General features: G+C 35.1%; 1 protein-coding gene across 1 annotated transcript; it reads left to right on the forward strand.

Annotated features, from left to right (window-relative positions):
- The first annotated feature begins 11,735 nt into the window (after nucleotides 1-11,735).
- On the forward strand, nucleotides 11,736-13,213 carry LOC132195735 (uncharacterized). The gene is made up of 3 exons (XM_059617916.1): nucleotides 11,736-11,810; nucleotides 12,091-12,337; nucleotides 12,508-13,213. The coding sequence occupies exons 1-3, from the start codon at nucleotides 11,784-11,786 to the stop codon at nucleotides 12,870-12,872; spliced, it is 639 nt and encodes a 212-aa protein (XP_059473899.1). The 5' UTR covers nucleotides 11,736-11,783; the 3' UTR covers nucleotides 12,873-13,213.
- The last annotated feature ends 3,845 nt before the right edge of the window (nucleotides 13,214-17,058 follow it).

Raw genomic sequence — 17,058 nt, forward strand, 5'->3', positions numbered from 1 at the left:
TTCAAAAGGTTAAAAAGTAAATCAAATTTCTTATTTTTATTACAATTAAAAAAAAAAAATAACTCTAATAATAAAAGCGGAATTTTTCATAGAATACAAATATACTGGATGTTTCAATATTTTAAGTTATAGGTTTTTTTATGCTGAAATCGGCTGAAATATTTTAGTTTATCAGAAAACTCTTTTTGTTTGTGCCACAATATACATTTCAATAATGGAAAATTTTGTTTCACTGTATTTAGAATTGTTATCAAAATATCAAAATTCTGGTGCTTTGATTAGTTTGGGTCTATAATCAAAATTATTATTTCTTAAAGTAGCATTTTTATAGCAAAGTCACACAAGGGAGTCGATTCTCTCTCGCAATTAGTCTGTAATTTTTTAATTTTATTATTATTTATTATATAACTATTATTTTCTACTAATATTGATATTATTATTAAATTAGTAAATATCGTAAATATTATGTTTTTGTTTTATTGTTTATATTTTTGATTATGATCATTATTTATTAGTCATATTTTATTATTAATATTTTTAATACAATAATTTTAATAATATGAGAAAAACATTTAATCTTAATTTATAACGACATTTATTTTTATTTTCAAATACTTAATAATTATCAAAAGTAAGCAACAAAATGAACTCATAATTGCATGTTTTAATAAATTGAATTAAAAATTCTCCTTTTCTTACATATAATTTTTAATTATCAATTCATGTTTTCAGTTTTCACAAATTGTGTATTCGCGTGAATGCAATAAAATTATTCAGTAGATCGCTCAGCCCCTGGGAAAGCTGCCGTGAAAGAATGATTCGTTTTTTTTCTCTCTCTCGTCGGAGTGACTTTTCAAGAGGCAAACGTCTCGTCGGACAGCAGCAAATCATGAAAAGCTTAATTCGTCTGTCTCGTGAGAATCTGCAATTGCGCGGAGAAGTGATCTGGGGATGCATGGGAATGTGGAGGGCCCCACACGGCGCGGCCCCCGGGCCCCCCGGGGGCGGCCGAGGCGCGGGTGCAGTGGCGCGGACCAGTGCGCCCGCCCCACCTGCCCTCCCATGAGAAGAAAAATGGACCACTTGACTGCGGCGCGCATTGTTCTCGCCACCGACCACACCGAAAATCGCTCTTTATACTTCATGGGCGGCGCGGCAGAAAAGTAAGCCTTGGGAAAAACTGCTTTCTGCTTTTTTAAACTAAATTATATATTCATTCTTCTTGCCAAGTGACCGTTTTTCTCGATTTTGCCTACTTTTCTCCGCATTTATTCTCTTGTCAGTGAATCTTCAAGTGCTCGGATGTGAAATGCCCCCGTTTTTCTTCAAATATCTGCTGGACCGAGAAAAGCCATTAGAGAGAATTTTCTTGCAACTTGTTTTTATTCTATGTAAAATTGCGTCAGTTTTTTTATATATTGTTGACAATTTTAAAAGAAAGTAAAAATTTATATTAAACACTCATTTAAAATTATTATAAATGATATATTTATAAAATTGGTACTTTAACCCTTTATTCTAATGAATTAAGTATCAAATTTTAATTATCACGCTCAAATCGAAAATTCAAGCGATGAAAAGAATTGCAAAAACTCGATCAAGAATATGGGCTTCGAGTTGCCGATATACTTTACAAATCTTTGATCGCCGGACTGCAATTTTGAATCAATTTTGATTTTTCCGACTACAGTTTTTTTTATAATCATCTAAGGATTGAAAAACTACAAATTAGATTTTGTTTTAAAGTTAAAACTGACTTACTTGTGGCAAAAATTAATTGCTCCAAATTTAACTCGCCTATAATGTTATTCAGCTACTTTTGTATCGCGCAAATCCACCAACTTTTTTTAACTTCAAATGCGCAAAACAAAGAAATTGAAGACGCCAGCAATTGAAACTGGAATATTTTGATGATTTTATTAGATTTATTTAATTTATATGATTTGATGATAGAGCAATTGTTTATTTTTTAGGGTCAGTTTTAAGTTGAAAGAAAAAAATTATAAAAAAAAACTTGATTTGAAAACAAATTAAGGACTCGTCATTCGTGAAAAAAACTGTATATAAAATTTGTATGCAAGATTTATTTGGTACCGCAATTAATAGGTGGAGAATGGGCAGGCGGGGGCGGCGGGCGGGGGCGGCGCGCGCGCAGGGCCGAGCGTGCGCGGCTGGAGCGGCCAATCCGTCCGAGGCCTCGCGCGCTGGCCGCCGATCAATACGCGTCGATAAATAGAGCCGCGCACTCGAGAAATGCCTGCGCCTGCATCATCCGCCCCCGCGGCCTCCCCCGCCCGCCCCCGACAATCGCTGCCACTTTATTTTCCTCCCTTGTTTGCAGCAAACGAGCAGAGGGAGCTTTTTGACTTTCCACGCGCTAAGTCGATTTTGCCAGAACCAAAAGCCAAAGTCAAACAACGACACGGAATTATATTCGGGAATTATTCGAGCAAATCTCCGCTTGTAATACCAACTTATCATTTAGAAATTATCGGCATTACATGCGTTTATCAATTGATCATTGATTTCTTTTCATTTTCAACACGTTAATGCTGAATAAATTCAATTTTTTTTTAATTAATTAACATAAAAAGGTTGCAGTAATTTAAAACAAAAAGAATGTTCAATCAAATAGTAAATTTAAAATTTGATGAAATTTGATGTATTAAATTAATAAAAATAAGTTAAATTGTATAAAAATACCTATTATTTATAAAACGGTACAAATATAAGGTATTTTTAATAACATTATTATTTAAATTTTATTATTTATCAATCATTTATCAATATATTTTAGAGCATTTTCAGCGAATATAAATAAAAATTTTATAATTAAATAAATAAGAGATAAATAGAAATAAAAAGGATTTAAATTAATATTCGTTCACATAAAAGCTTTTTCAGCTCAAATAATTCGCAATGAATGCGCTTATTTTGAACACACTAATTAAAAAATTCGTTTGTTACAGCAGAGTCGATCTTATTCAGCGGAAAACGAATTCAGAGTTGACGGGTCTTGCGGTGTGCGCGGGGATTTATATATTTTTGAAGGAGTGCGGTGGAGAGAGTGTCGATTGAAGGGGTTGAAGGGCTCTAATGTTTTCGGGCAATCCGACGCGAGTTGATGATGGAGCCTGAGCGAGGCTGGCCGGCCGGCCGGCCACCGTTTATCTGCCGCGGCGGCGGCGGTGCAGCCGCGCAAAAGCATCCACCCACTCACATGGTAGTCCACCAAAGAGCCCTTGGACTCGATGAGAGAGAGAGAGAGAGAGAGAGACGTCTTAAGCCAAGAGCACCTACATGCAGCACCCTTGTGCAGAGAGACGACCACGTGCGATCATCCGCCTTTTACTTTCACTCCACAACTCAATTCAGCGCGATGTAATTTATCGCATTTTATTTTGCTTCTCATTTAAAAATTCATACAGACCATTTTCTTCGTTTCATCCAAAATTAATTTCCGATTCAATGAATTCCTCTTGATTTCATCTTCAGAGTAATTTGTCTTGAATTTCAGATGTTGATGTTCATTTTATATGGGTTTTCCAGCAAAAAAACAAAAATAAAATTAATCCGACAGTTTTAAAAAAGAAAATTTTAGCTTTTCAGCAACCTAAAGTTTTTTTCTCAAAATAAATAACCTTAAGTTCACTGCAAGTCTTTTTTATCAATTAAGAAATAAGAAGAGTCTGTTACAAATTTATACTGTTTAATTTAATGAAATCCTAAAAAAATTCATCTCAATGAATGGAATTTTTAAGAAAAAACTTTCCCATTTGTTTATTTATTTGCACCAAATTAATTAAAATTAGTACATTCATGTAATTATTGTTTTTTAATTATAAAATATTCTTTTATTCATTAAAATTACAAGAAATTAAAATTTTGACGAGAAACTGGAAATTTTTTTACCGATACGAACACAGATACCTTTTTTAATTGAAATTAATTTTAATCCCAAACAAAACGCCTTATTTGGGATTTGGAAGGAGCGAAGCATGACAAATTCTTGCTAGACTTGTCGTCAAGTGTGTAATTTGCGAGGCCGCTGCCTGTTTTTTCCGCGGCTGCTGAGCACATACGCAAGATTAGAGTGGCTCGTCCTGCTGGGCGCGCGCGAGCGAGACACTTTTGTCGCGGCGCACCTGAAAAAATATTGCGCTCCGAGCCTGCTGCTCGCTCCGAGTATGTTTGTGCTGCACACACGAATGTGTAATTTACTTGTACCGCGCCGCGTCTCTCCGACTCACCAACCGTGTTTCACTCTTTTCCAGCAACGCTATTTTTTTCCGTCGCTGCGTGCATTGCACTCAATTATTTCGCCGCCGGCAAATCCCGCCGCCCACGCACACACCGCGCTCGCCCGTAATTACACTTATTTTTATATTTTTCGCAATTAAATCCACGCAACGCTGCCGACGTCGGGGAGCGCACAAGTGGCTCAGCCGCGGAATCATCTGGACCGGAAATTTTCAACAGGGTGTTTTAAATTAATTTAAATTAAAATAAAACGTAATTTTTATTAAATTTGTTGATAATTTTGTCAATTTTGTCAATAGTTTAAAAGTAAATTGAAAATTCAAATTTCAATCAAATAAATAAAATTATTCATTATGTATTGCTTTGTTTATCATATTTTCTACAATGTATAGAGCATATTTTTAATCTCCTGTTGATTTTTATTCTTCTTTGGTTGTCGCCGTGCGGCTCTTTTGACCAAAGTGTTCACGTAATAAACGGGCTGGATAGACTCTTGGCCGGCTGCAAAGGACTTGACGCCGTCATCGCATCAACAAGCATTTTCGATGATCATTGTATTAAGTTGAAAACTCTTGAATAAAGCAGCCGGCGCAGCCGTATTATCAGCCACACCATAACCATTTCACACCGCCGCGATCCGAGAGAAGAGCGAAAAAGCCTCTCTCCTGGTCTGAGTAGTTTTTCGGGCGCGCACTCACGTTCAACAACAATCAGTATTCAATTCACTTTCACACAAAAAGTCCAACTTTTATAGCACATTTCTGAAGAAAGAAAACTTCACGATTCAGAACTCTTTGTTGCATTCAAATTTTGGTTAAACAGCTTCAAATTTAACTTTTATTTTGACAAAATTTTCATTTACTGAAAAATTATTTTTCACCCAAAATTTTAAGGAAATTTAACAAAAGAACAAATATTATTGAAAAGTCTTTTTTATCTTTTAATAAAAAGAAACTAAATAGCGCTTTTATTGAGAATAACTCCGACCCCCGTGATTATAAAAATTAATTATGGTGAGGCAAAATAAAATAACTATATTACTCCTTACAAAAACCAGGATATGCAACCGGCGTGACACAAAAGTGCGGCAAGTTGCATTTTGAAAGACATCAAAGAAAAGCCATCCTATGGGCGTACTTTGAAATTTCAGTCGTTTTTAGAAAATAATTTTTTTTACAGGTATTCCTTAATATAATGAATTTTCCGCGGATATTAGAAATTCAAGAAATCTAGAAATCAATTAGCTGTATTGAGTAAAAAATTAAATCTTTTGGCTAATTTGAAGGCTTTTCATCCATGTATTAATCAATGGCGGGCTTGACAGGTAAAATCATATTTCTTCATAGCTGCATTTTTGTTTCAACAATTTTCCTTCCAAATAGAGTGCTCAAGCCTATAACACACCCTCTTGTTGTGGCTGAGATTAAAATGTAATTTTAATTTAATTTATGAAATTGCAGTTCTAGAAGTAAATTTTATTTGAATGGTCGAAAAAAAAATACTAACAAATATTTGAGTTTATTTTAAGGTATTTGCTTTTAACAAAAAATGATCACTTTCATTTTTAGTCAATTTCTCTTCGCACAAGCAACAAAATGACAGCAAACAATGCATGGGACATTGAAAAAAATTGCTGGAAAAAGGTAAATTATAAAAATTTTCAGTCTCTTTAGGATCGTCTAACGATTTACATTGTTTTGCTAGTTCAATTTTATTCAATATTTTTTTCTAATGCAATTACATTTTAATTACAATTTTCTTATTATGAATTAAATTTGATCAGCTCTGCAATTTGCTTGAATAGAATTCACAATCTTAAAAACAAAAAATTTTCCATTTATTTCCATCACATTTACGATCTTTTCATTTCCATATAATTGCCGAAGAGATCGTTTTATTTATTTTATTTCTTGTAAATGAAATTATGCTTGTTATATCTGCAATTTATTATTCGATAGAATCGGAAAATTGAGCTGTATAGGTGAAAACATATCTTGCGGCGTGTGAGGGGGTGCGAGTGACGCGTGGCAAAATCGCAAATAATAAATGCTTGGGCCGCCTCGGAGGCGTGAAATCGCAGGAAGCGCCGTCGAGCGCAAGAAAAGCTGGTCCGGCGAATATAAATAGCCGCGGCTGTCAAATCAATGCGTGGCCTTTGTTGGGGATCGAGCAAGGGATGCGGACCCAACGACGGAGCCACTCGACTGCACTTTTGTCCCTCACATTTCCATGCCTCGCTCTCTGCATGCGCTGATCGATGTTTTCGCAGGGCGTGTCCGGCCGGCCGGCTAACGAGGCAACCGGCCCTCGCCGATCAATAAAGCCGACCGACGGACGGACGGACGGACGGACGGACACGGCCGGCCGGCCGCAGCTCGCAAAAATAACTAGCTGCCTACTTAGCCACCCTCACGCCTGCTAATTGGGCCCTCACTGCGCTGCACTTCGGCCCTCTTTGCATTTCAATGCGCTGCTTCACCTGCTCTGTATAGTCAGTCGCCCTCTCCGCGGGCGCCATCGCCCATCTGCAGAAAGAGAAAAATAATCATACATTGGGACGCGCACAATGTTAAATTATATTTATGCAGAAAGACAAACTGGAAAATGGTTTTAGTAATTTAGACGAGGCAACGGAGACAATTTCACGTGTATTGTGTAAATTTTTATCCAACACCTTGCAAAATGAGTTGAAATACAAAAGTGAGAAAACTCTGTAAATAAAATGTCAAAATCGAAATTATAACTTCCTTAAAATTAAAGAGCAGCAGAGAAAACATGATTTGATGGTTGTAAGAAAGTCATAGTTTATTCCATTTATAACCTAAATGATTTTCCTTAAAACTGTCAACTTTCTCAATGTGAATTGAAAGCAATGGTTGTTAAAACACGATCAATTATGTTATAAATTCTTTTCTGGTTTCTTCAATTTGAAATTGTATACTGATAAATGCGAGGTAGAAATCGTCGTTGCTGATCATCACTAACGAACGTTCCTAATAAAATAAATAATTTTATATTAAATTGAAACTTCATTTAATCGAGTCATCATAAATTACCTGTTTTTTTTTTTTAATGATTTCAATAAACTTCTAATGTATTTAACAACAAATAACAACATAGGATAATCCACATTTTCCAATTGTTGTGTATTTTTATTAAAGATATTAATTTTTTCAAATCTCTTCTTGTTAAAAATAAAAAATTACACGGTAATGCCTCTTGGCCAAAGGCGATGAAATCAAAATGAAATCTTTTGCCCCAGCGATACCAAAATCACAATAATTACTGTTGGTGAGCTTCAATTTTTTCTTATTGTGTGAAATTTTTTTGTTTCATTCCAATCGCTCCGAAATTAATTCTGGACCACGGTTGTTGGCAAATTGAGATATTTAAAAGAAAAATGCGTTGAGAATTTTTGTCCTAGAACGTGATTTTGAGGCTATTTTGAATTAATTCGGGGGGCGGTTTTGTTATTGATTGAGGACTTTTGCAATCAAATTTATTACTTTAACGCTAAAATTAATGTAAAGACGTTTATGTATGGGAATTTCCAAGTTGCAACTGTCAAGTGGCTTGATCTGCTCCCTCTGCTTACGTTGCTTGAAAGAATGAAGGGAAAAAAAGCGATTCATTATTTGAAGATGTGCAGAGTCAGAGAACGGCGCGATTTGCGATGACGCTCGCGGAAATAATGAATTGACACTTTGCTGCTTTCGAAAACAAAATAAAATAATGTACACATTCCGATAGCAGAGGCGTGAGCGGGATCGAAAGCTGCGGCTCTAGTTTTGTTTGCAGAGAGACTCGCGGTGGCGCCCACACGATGAACACGCATATTTAAATACCTGTCTGTCACTGTCTGCTGCTGAGACGAAAGATTTAAAGAAAGAAAGACAGGAATGGGAATGTATAAAGAAGATATTTGCTCGGTTTTATAATAACTGCGCCTCCCCCGCCCCGCTCGGTGCAGAGTAAACAGCACAAAAACCCGTTATTGTCATGTCATCATTTCACAAAAACCAAATTGCTGCGGCTCGAAAAATATTTTCATTCAATCTCCGTCCGTCTCTCTCCTGCTTCTGATCTTTTCACATTTCGGCGAAAAGAAAACACACCAACGACGAGCGCTTATTTTCCTTATTTTTCCTAAAATTGCTGCCACCGCCGGATTTTGAATGAGTGAGGTGTGGGCGGCTTTTAACTTTTTGCTCTCTCAAGTGGGGGAACTTGAAATTAAAAGTAAATAAGACGTTGATTTACGAGCGAGATTTACACACGTTCATTTATTCTAATAATATTTTAAAACTTGTTAATAAAGTTAACTGAATTTTAATAAAAAAAATTTTAAATGGGGAAGAAAATCATGTGGATTTTGCTCAATATTCCAAACTATACCTGACGCTCTAATATAATTAATTAAAAAAAGTTGTCTGAATTAAAAGAAATTGACTTTTTTATTAGGGTTCAAATAAGGTAGTTCGTCAAAATTTCTTAATTAAGTTAAGCTTTCAAATACAAAGGCGAAGAAAGTCGTTTTGATTTTTGTTTTAATTCGCTGCTCCAAATTTAATCTTGACGAATAAAGTTCTTCAAATTATGAGATCTGTTCGATGACTTCACTTTTATTTTCTGAACTTTTCAATGCCTTTATAAATTTGCCGGAAGATTTTAGTTTGTTTCTCCTTCAGCCCCAGAATTAATTTAAAAAAAATACATAGTTATCTTTTAAAATGCAAATATCAACGTAAAGAGACGATTTTAACTCTTATTTTTGGTTAAAAACGATTTTAATTTGTCGCAATAATGGAAAACAATCGGAACATTTAATATTGTTGTAGCAAAAAACATCCTCTTTTTGGGGTTCGACTTCCTTTCGAGGTTCAACATGATTGAACTTTGTGCATGGCCGTTTTTTGTCCGCCTCTGTGCGCGCCGTTGTGTGTTGACAAAGAGCTTTCGGGTGCGGCGCCGATTATCAGATTACCAAACCGGCAATAGCCAGATTCGCGAGCAGCAATTTATTTATTAAAGCGTGTGTAATATTAGCGCGCGCAGGTAGATTGGCCGCGTGTGCGCCCCTGCTTATTATTAAACTCGATATCCGACGCGACCTAATGAAATTCCCCCGTCGGCGGCAGTGTCAGGTGCGGCTTATCAAAGAGGGCCTAATGCCATCAAAGCAATCAACAAAGGCCGGAATGTAATAAAACACACCTCAAGAGAGCAGCCGTGGATAAATTTCTATTACACCAGCGCGCGCACCGGGCTTCTTTTTTTCCCCAGTGCGATTAATTTCGCTTCAGCGTTATTAAAACAAGCCTCTCATGATCCCTCTTTATTGTGTTGAACACGTGACGAGAGTTTGTGATGTGGAAAAATTAAAGCATTCCCACGTGATTTGCAGGCTTAAAATAAATTGTTCATTTTGATTGATTTTTGGAATATTGTTTTTTCTAATTCAATTAAAATTGTGATTCGATTGAGTTTTAAATTAAAATTACAATAATTCAGTAATTGGCAAACGACAAATCTTAAAGCATGAATCAATGTTTATATTAATTTAATTATAAATAGGTGGATAAATGAAATAATATTTAATAAGTTGCAAAAAATTATTGAAATATTCAGAATAATATTCGCGCTGGTCCTGTATGTCAAGAAATTGCCTAAAATATCTATAAAAATGATAAGAAATGTGAAAAAATAGTTCAGTGTGGTTATTTTCCATAATAATTTGCAACAATTAAAACACTTTTGATGCAATTAAAATTCCAATGAAGTTTTGATCCGTGCGGGGCTGATTTAATAATCAACCCTTTGTGAATGATTTGTGCGGAAACTGTTGGGAATTTGTTGTGTAAAAAGAGAGGACGTGCATTTCCGTCATTGTGGCGCGCGAACAAAGCGATTAGGATTAAATAACCAAAGTACGTGACTGCAATAATAGCGCGTGCGGCCCTCAAGGAAAAGGATACACTTTTGCTGGCGGCGGCACAATGCAAACTAAGTGGCTCGGCAGGAAAAGAAAAAAGATGCAGTAACAATGCTCGCGATCTCGCGGTGGGTGCGCGCGCGAGATGAGAAAATAAGAGACGAGAAAATCGATGACGACGTCGAATATGAAAAGGGCCAACACGTGCGTTGCTATGGTTTACATTTTCTTTGTCCGCCGCGTCCTCATTGTTTTCCTTTGCGACGCCCACACGTGCATCCTCATTCAATGAGATGTATTATTTATTTTGACTTGCAACAAAAAACCAGCATCAAATCCATTCACCTGCGCGATACACACACATCCCGTGCGTTGGAATCAGAAATAAAAGTAAAGAATGAGTTGCTCTCGCGTCGAGTGCGCGCCTTCATTATTATTTTCATTACCTTTGTACAACTCCAGAGCTATTTATTTGCGCTGCACTTCAATTGTTACGGTCCCTTTAAATAAATTCAATTCAAATTTGCTGGTCTCTTTTACATTTTAATGGATCATCAGATTTTTTATCAAGCTCAAAATTATAAAACGAACATAATTTATCAATAGTAATTTGCACCAATTGTGAGTAATTTTATTATTTTAACTTTTTAACTCCATTTAAATTTGCATTTAATATTACTAATTTTTATAAAATTTGAAATATTTAGGCAGAAACTTAATTAATTTTAATTCATTCACACTTAAGTGTTTTTCAATATTTTTAAGAATTTTAACCACTCATTAGCAAAAAATATCATCATTAAAAGTAATTTATTGCATGTGAAATTTCCAGTACTTATTTGTCTCAAATATGAAGACTAAAGGAAGTAAAAATAATATCAAAATTTGAAGAAACCACGGCCTAAAGAGAGGTCTGCGCCAAAATAGGTCGTAAATCGGATAATTAATAAACTTGAACGAAACTGAAAATAAAGTTATAAAAGGCAGCAATTATATTGTAACCTAGCAATTAAAATATTAAATCTGCAATCAGCTCCATAAAGGGTTAATTGGCTCGATAAGACAATTTTCTTGTCTTGCTCTGAACTAAAAAACAGATTTTATCTGTCACAATCAAAGTAATTGACTCATCGCAGTAGGCTTTTATTGGCTATCGAAAATATAAATCAACTTCCAGATGCATACTCAACCTCTCTGAAATGCGAAATGGTTTTACTTCCCCTTAAAGTAAGTTTTATTTCTCATGAACGCCTATAGTATTCACTAAACCAAAAAACTTTATGTGATTCTTATTATGGATATAGTCTGTGACGCAAGTGTTAATGGCGAAATAGTTTTACAACTTATTTTATTATATTTTGTTATATTATAGACGCTCTCATATCTTGATTGAAAATATGTCAACATTTCCTGTTAAATTAGAGGCGTTATTTATAAAATGCCTCGCCTTATTTAATTGCATGATTAAATTGCACTTGAATTGATACCGCGTGTACCACCTCTGCAGTATTTAAGCGCAGAGCACAATTAGCGCCAACAGTTCTTCTTGCTCTTGAGTCTTGGCCACGCATTTCACACTCCAGAAGTAAATATGGCACCGACTTGGCTTGTAGTGATGGTAAATTAAGAACTTCACAATTAAAGTGTCTCTAATTTATATTAAATTTAAAATTAATATAGTTTATTTTTAATACTTTTATTTCAAGAAAACTGCATTTCTTTTACGCATATTTTTTTCAATATTGTTTATATACGGAATTTTAAAACATGTGATTTTTTAAAGGCATCCTGAAATTTAAGTATTTCTTTTACTTCCTCAGAATGTAGAAAATGAATTTTCAAAAGAAAAAGTGCAAACTGCACACAAAGTTCAGGAATTAATTTAATAGATATTTTAGGTTTTGGCTTTTGCAGCGAATGCGAGCGCACAATTTTTTTGCCCTCCGTCGGAGGTTCTATGCTCGGTGAATCGGCGATCTTATTCGCGATGCCCTGACTCAGGCGCCGTTTCGGGTTGTTTGCCAGCAGCACCTTCGTGTAATGCCGACTCGTACTGCTTTGAGGGCTACAACGGCCCCCGAGGCCCCTGCATCCCGATCCTCTGCATGGTCCCCACAAATGATGGTCCCGTCGGAGTCCCTCAAGGCAAGCATTTTCAATTATTATAATTAATAATTACAAACTATTAAATTAGGTAATAAAGATGAATTTAAACTTTAAATCTTAATTTAGGCATATTATTTATTTCAACCAGCAACATTTGTGTGTGTGTTTTTTTTTTTAATTAATTTAATAAATTTGTTTCGAATCCGCAGCTTGTGGCTTTTACTACACGTGCAGCAACAACACGGCGCTGACTTTGACCATTTCAAAGTGTCCGATCGGAAAACATTTCAACTCGAGAACCAAAGTGTGCGACGAGCCCCACTTGGCCGGTTGCGACCCCACGATAAGCACGACCACTGTCACTACGACCTCCAGCATCCCCATCGGTACCAAAACCTCGACTACGCCCACCACTACTACGACCACTGCAAGTCCTATTAACATTAAAACTAGCAGCCGTCCTCGCTCCACTACGAAGAAGAATAATATAATCAGTGGCGACGAAGATTCTTCCGAGGAAAATCTCAAAGTTTCTCCCAAATTCTCAAAGCTCTACAAATTTTTCTTCCTGTAGAAAGAAAATTAGAATAACTATTGTAATTAAATTTATTTTGTATAATAATAAAGTATAGGTATTTAAATACAAAATAATTACAAAATTTTGATAAGTTTAAGTTAATTTTTTTATTATACAATTATTTACATTTTTTTTATAATAAATTCAAAAGATTCCAATGATGACAAGTATAACAACAAATGTTTAAAAGAATCAAAGTTAACTGTGAAAATGTTTGTATATTTTCTAAATTTCAAGATTTTCCATCGCATATATGAGATAAGTCAATTATAATTACTAGCTATAATTAATTAAGCTAAGAAGATGAGCGGACAGCAGGGAGGTTTAATAAATTAAATTCATGCGCGAGATAAGTTTTTAGAAATGTGCTAGGATTTTTAGCTCTTGCCTCGTTTATCAGGATAATATTTTGCATATTTGATTTGTGAGAATCGTTTCAATTGTCAATTTTCCAATTGCATGCAATATATTTAATTCTGTAATTGAGTATTAAATAATATTCATTTTTTTTTACGTGATCTCATTTTTAGAGATGCGGTGTGGCGCCGGCTGCAGTCTATATCAAACTTTAAACGCCAGTTCAAATATTAATATGACAAAAAAAAAGACACTGTATCCTTGTTCGTGTGTGTTGAGAGAAAAGACGCGTCGTCATTGGATTTAAACCGCGATAGCGCGAGGAATGCTGATTGGGTCCGATTTGAAGAACTCACACGAAGGCCCCGAAATGAGCGCCCATTTTTCGAGGAGGAGGTTTATTTGACCAGTGCGTTTTTTTCGCGTCATCCAACTTTTCACCTCTCACTCGACGCCAGACACGTCACTCTCGGCTCGAAATAACACTTTTTTACCTATGTCGTTTCGAACCATTGTTTGCCGTCGCGCACATGCCGTCTCAAGAATTATATACACTGAAAATTGTGCCACTTTGTTCACGTCTTCCTTTCCTGGAAAAACAGCAGATATATTTTGTGCAGCTTGTATTTTTACACTTAATTCTAACAATTAAAAAATTTAAGTTGTTAGTTTTGAAAACCTCGCTTTCCACACTTTTTTTTTTGTTAATTTTGAATTGGAAAAATATTTTTTTTTCTAAGAATGTTTTTCATATTGAACATGAAATAATGAACTATAAAATTAATTATTTTCTTTTTAAATGAGTTAATTAAAACAAGTATTTTTCGGTTCAGTACACGTGGTGAATCAGGTGAGTGGATCGAGTCGGAATCTCCTGCTCTGGGGAGGCAGAGAGTGCAGAGGGTTGAGTATTTTTTTGTTCTTCTTTTTCTCCCTACGGCCGTGTCGTGCAGGAATTATGATACAGGAGCAATCGAGCGGACGTAATCGCAAAGCTGGTCGAGAGAGAGAAAAGCTTTTCAGCTTTCCGCGCGCACAATGAGCCGCGAGACCCTCCGCGCTTTATACATTGCGGCATCAAAACGCAAATTGGCTCAGGTAATTGTTCTGAGAATGTGCAGCAGCAGCAGCGACAGGCAATCCGCTCTGCCTTGCCCCCGTACAATGAGCAAAGGTTTTAATTCTCTTCTATCGCATCATGGAAAATAGAAAAAAGGCGCAATACAATATTGCTGCTGCATTCATGAAGCGCAAGGTCTTTTACCCGCATAATAGGGAGTATTTTTACATATTAGTGCGTTGGAGCAACTGAAAAAAAAGAACGGAATTTGTTTTGTTTTGAAAGACAAAATTGTCCGCATTATCTAAATTTTGTAAAGCTCGTGTTAAATTATTGAGATGACTAAATTTTCAAATTCGTTATTAAAATTTTACCAAATTTTGATGAAAAGACGAAACTTAATTCAAATACCATAAAGTTGTAAATTTTATTATTAAATGTTATTTTAAGTTTTAAAATTATGTAATTTTGGAAATATTTATTAAAATATTAATATAACATAACAAATTATTATTGTTTTATATAAATTATTTTAAAAATTATATGACATTCCACTTTTATAAAAGCAATAAAAAAAAAAAAAAAATAGAAGTTTCTTATATTATTAATTAACTTTATTTGTTTAAAAAACTTGTTGGTTTAATTTAGTTTCAAGATAACATGAATTCAAATTTGAGAACAATAGGAAGAAATAATGAATTTACATCTTAATTAATTATGAATAAGTGAGTCTGATTTTAATAAGCAGTGTGGAGTGCGTTTGAAATGAAAAGACGCACAATGTGTAAACGAGAGAGAGAGAGAGAGCGCAAGTGAGAAACATATAATTAAAAATTGCACCAAGTGGCGTGCAAACAAATAATATTCATAATGCTAACAGGGGTGCGAGGGTGAGAGACGCAGCAAAGCGCATGCACAGTGAAAGAGAAAAGAAAATTTGTGCTCCTGCGTCCGAAACGCAATTTGGGACGTGTCGTTTGCAGCAGCAGATAATCCTGTGCATTTCGTCGCACCCGCGGCCGATTGTGAATCAAAGAGGGCCGGGGGTGCGTTATTTCCATACTGCACGCTCCGATTGTTGTCGCGCCGCTCATTGTTGTCACTCACGCCCCGCGCGCGCATGCATAAAATATAAAACAGCTTCTGCATATTATGAGTAATGAGAGCAGAGCGACCGCCGATCTGTATAGGGGCGAGGGTCACTCTCTGTGCGCGCGATAATTTATTCGATTATACGCGGATGCGAATGATATTTATCCTCGGCAGTTTGTTTGCGGCCCGCGATTATTTACATACCAGTTCGCGCCTGTCAAACACATGCAAACCACGCTCATAACATCCATGACACGTTTTATAATTTCCGAAAATTAATGTGCACAGGAAGAGAATCGACCATCTCCAGAAATAAGTTTGACAGACAATTTAAAACCCAATTGATTTTGGGAAATGTTCGTCCTCAATTAATATTTTTTATTATCTCAACAGGAATTATCTAACTTTTTTACTCTGGTTTTTTCTCGGTATCTCGCGTCTCGGAACGTAATTCCACGTGCGTTTAGTCAAAAGTACTAATTTAAGTTTGAGAGAATTTGTGCATTTTTTTTTTTTTATAGCAAATTTCATTTATAATTCAAGTCTTAAAATGATAAATTAATAAAATATGAATTACAAAAATTTCATTTAATTTTTCAGGACACCGAAAAGATTTCAAAATTACTTTTTGTTGCACTTCAATTCAATTATTTTTTATTTGTTGGAACCAATTGAAATAAAAAACAACAAATTTCAGAGAAATCCAATATGTTGAATATCAAAATCTTCATTTAAAGGTCACGTGGCAACTCGTTCGAGGCCGAAGTCTGTGAACAATGAAGCGGCTAATGCAGAAATAAGGGAGCATTTTATTATTATATATTTGTTGGAACGATTTGTGCAGCGTGCGCGAGATTTTAATCCTCTCTTGGCGCACGTCTGTGTTTTGTATTGTGCAGACAAAGGCAATCAGCAGCAGCAGCAAAAGTATTGATTCTCGTTAGTTCGTTAGTGCGAGCCGACCTGCCATGCAAAATCATATTATTATTATTATGGGGATAAAAAAGCTCCTCATTGTTTTCTCCACCAGCAGAATTCCCTTGTATTTTCAGGTCCCTTAAAACCAATTGATTTTTTAACACAAATTATTATTTTTTTTTTAAATTTGTTGCATATTTTTAATATTTTTTCATTTATTCAAACGGTTCGAGCAATGCTTTGATTATATTTGAACTTTTTTCTATTCAAACCAGGATCTGCAAAATAAGAGCGAAGCAAGTAACTCGGCTTGCGTTGCGGGAAATTAAGTGTTAAGGCTGCACTTTCATTTAATTTCAAAAAGCTTTATTGTGTATTAAACTTCCGTTTATTTTGTTTACAAAATTATAAGCTGCATTACAATTTCCACCTTGTTTTAATTACACAGTAACTTGATTTGGGTAATTTTGAAATTTTTAGTTACTTTTGTCAGGACAATTGTGAGAAAGAAATTATTTTTAGAAAAATTGACATACTTTTGTAAAAATAATAAAAAAAATTAAGCTCTTCCAAATGAATTTAAGTTTCCTTAAAACTTCTCCTTGGAATTGAGATCTATTGCAGAGGAAAATTATTAAGAAAATACTTAATTGGGCCGAGTTTTTTTTTTAAAGAAGCGCCTTTTTAAATTTGAATCTATTTTGCTGCAAAATATTTCACAATTTAAAAACGGTTTGTTTGCTGAAGCGCTGTGAA

Source organism: Neocloeon triangulifer, unplaced genomic scaffold (assembly GCF_031216515.1).
Source record: "Neocloeon triangulifer isolate White Clay Creek 2 clone unplaced genomic scaffold, ASM3121651v1 ptg000010l, whole genome shotgun sequence".
NCBI classification, from domain to species: domain Eukaryota; kingdom Metazoa; phylum Arthropoda; class Insecta; order Ephemeroptera; family Baetidae; genus Neocloeon; species Neocloeon triangulifer.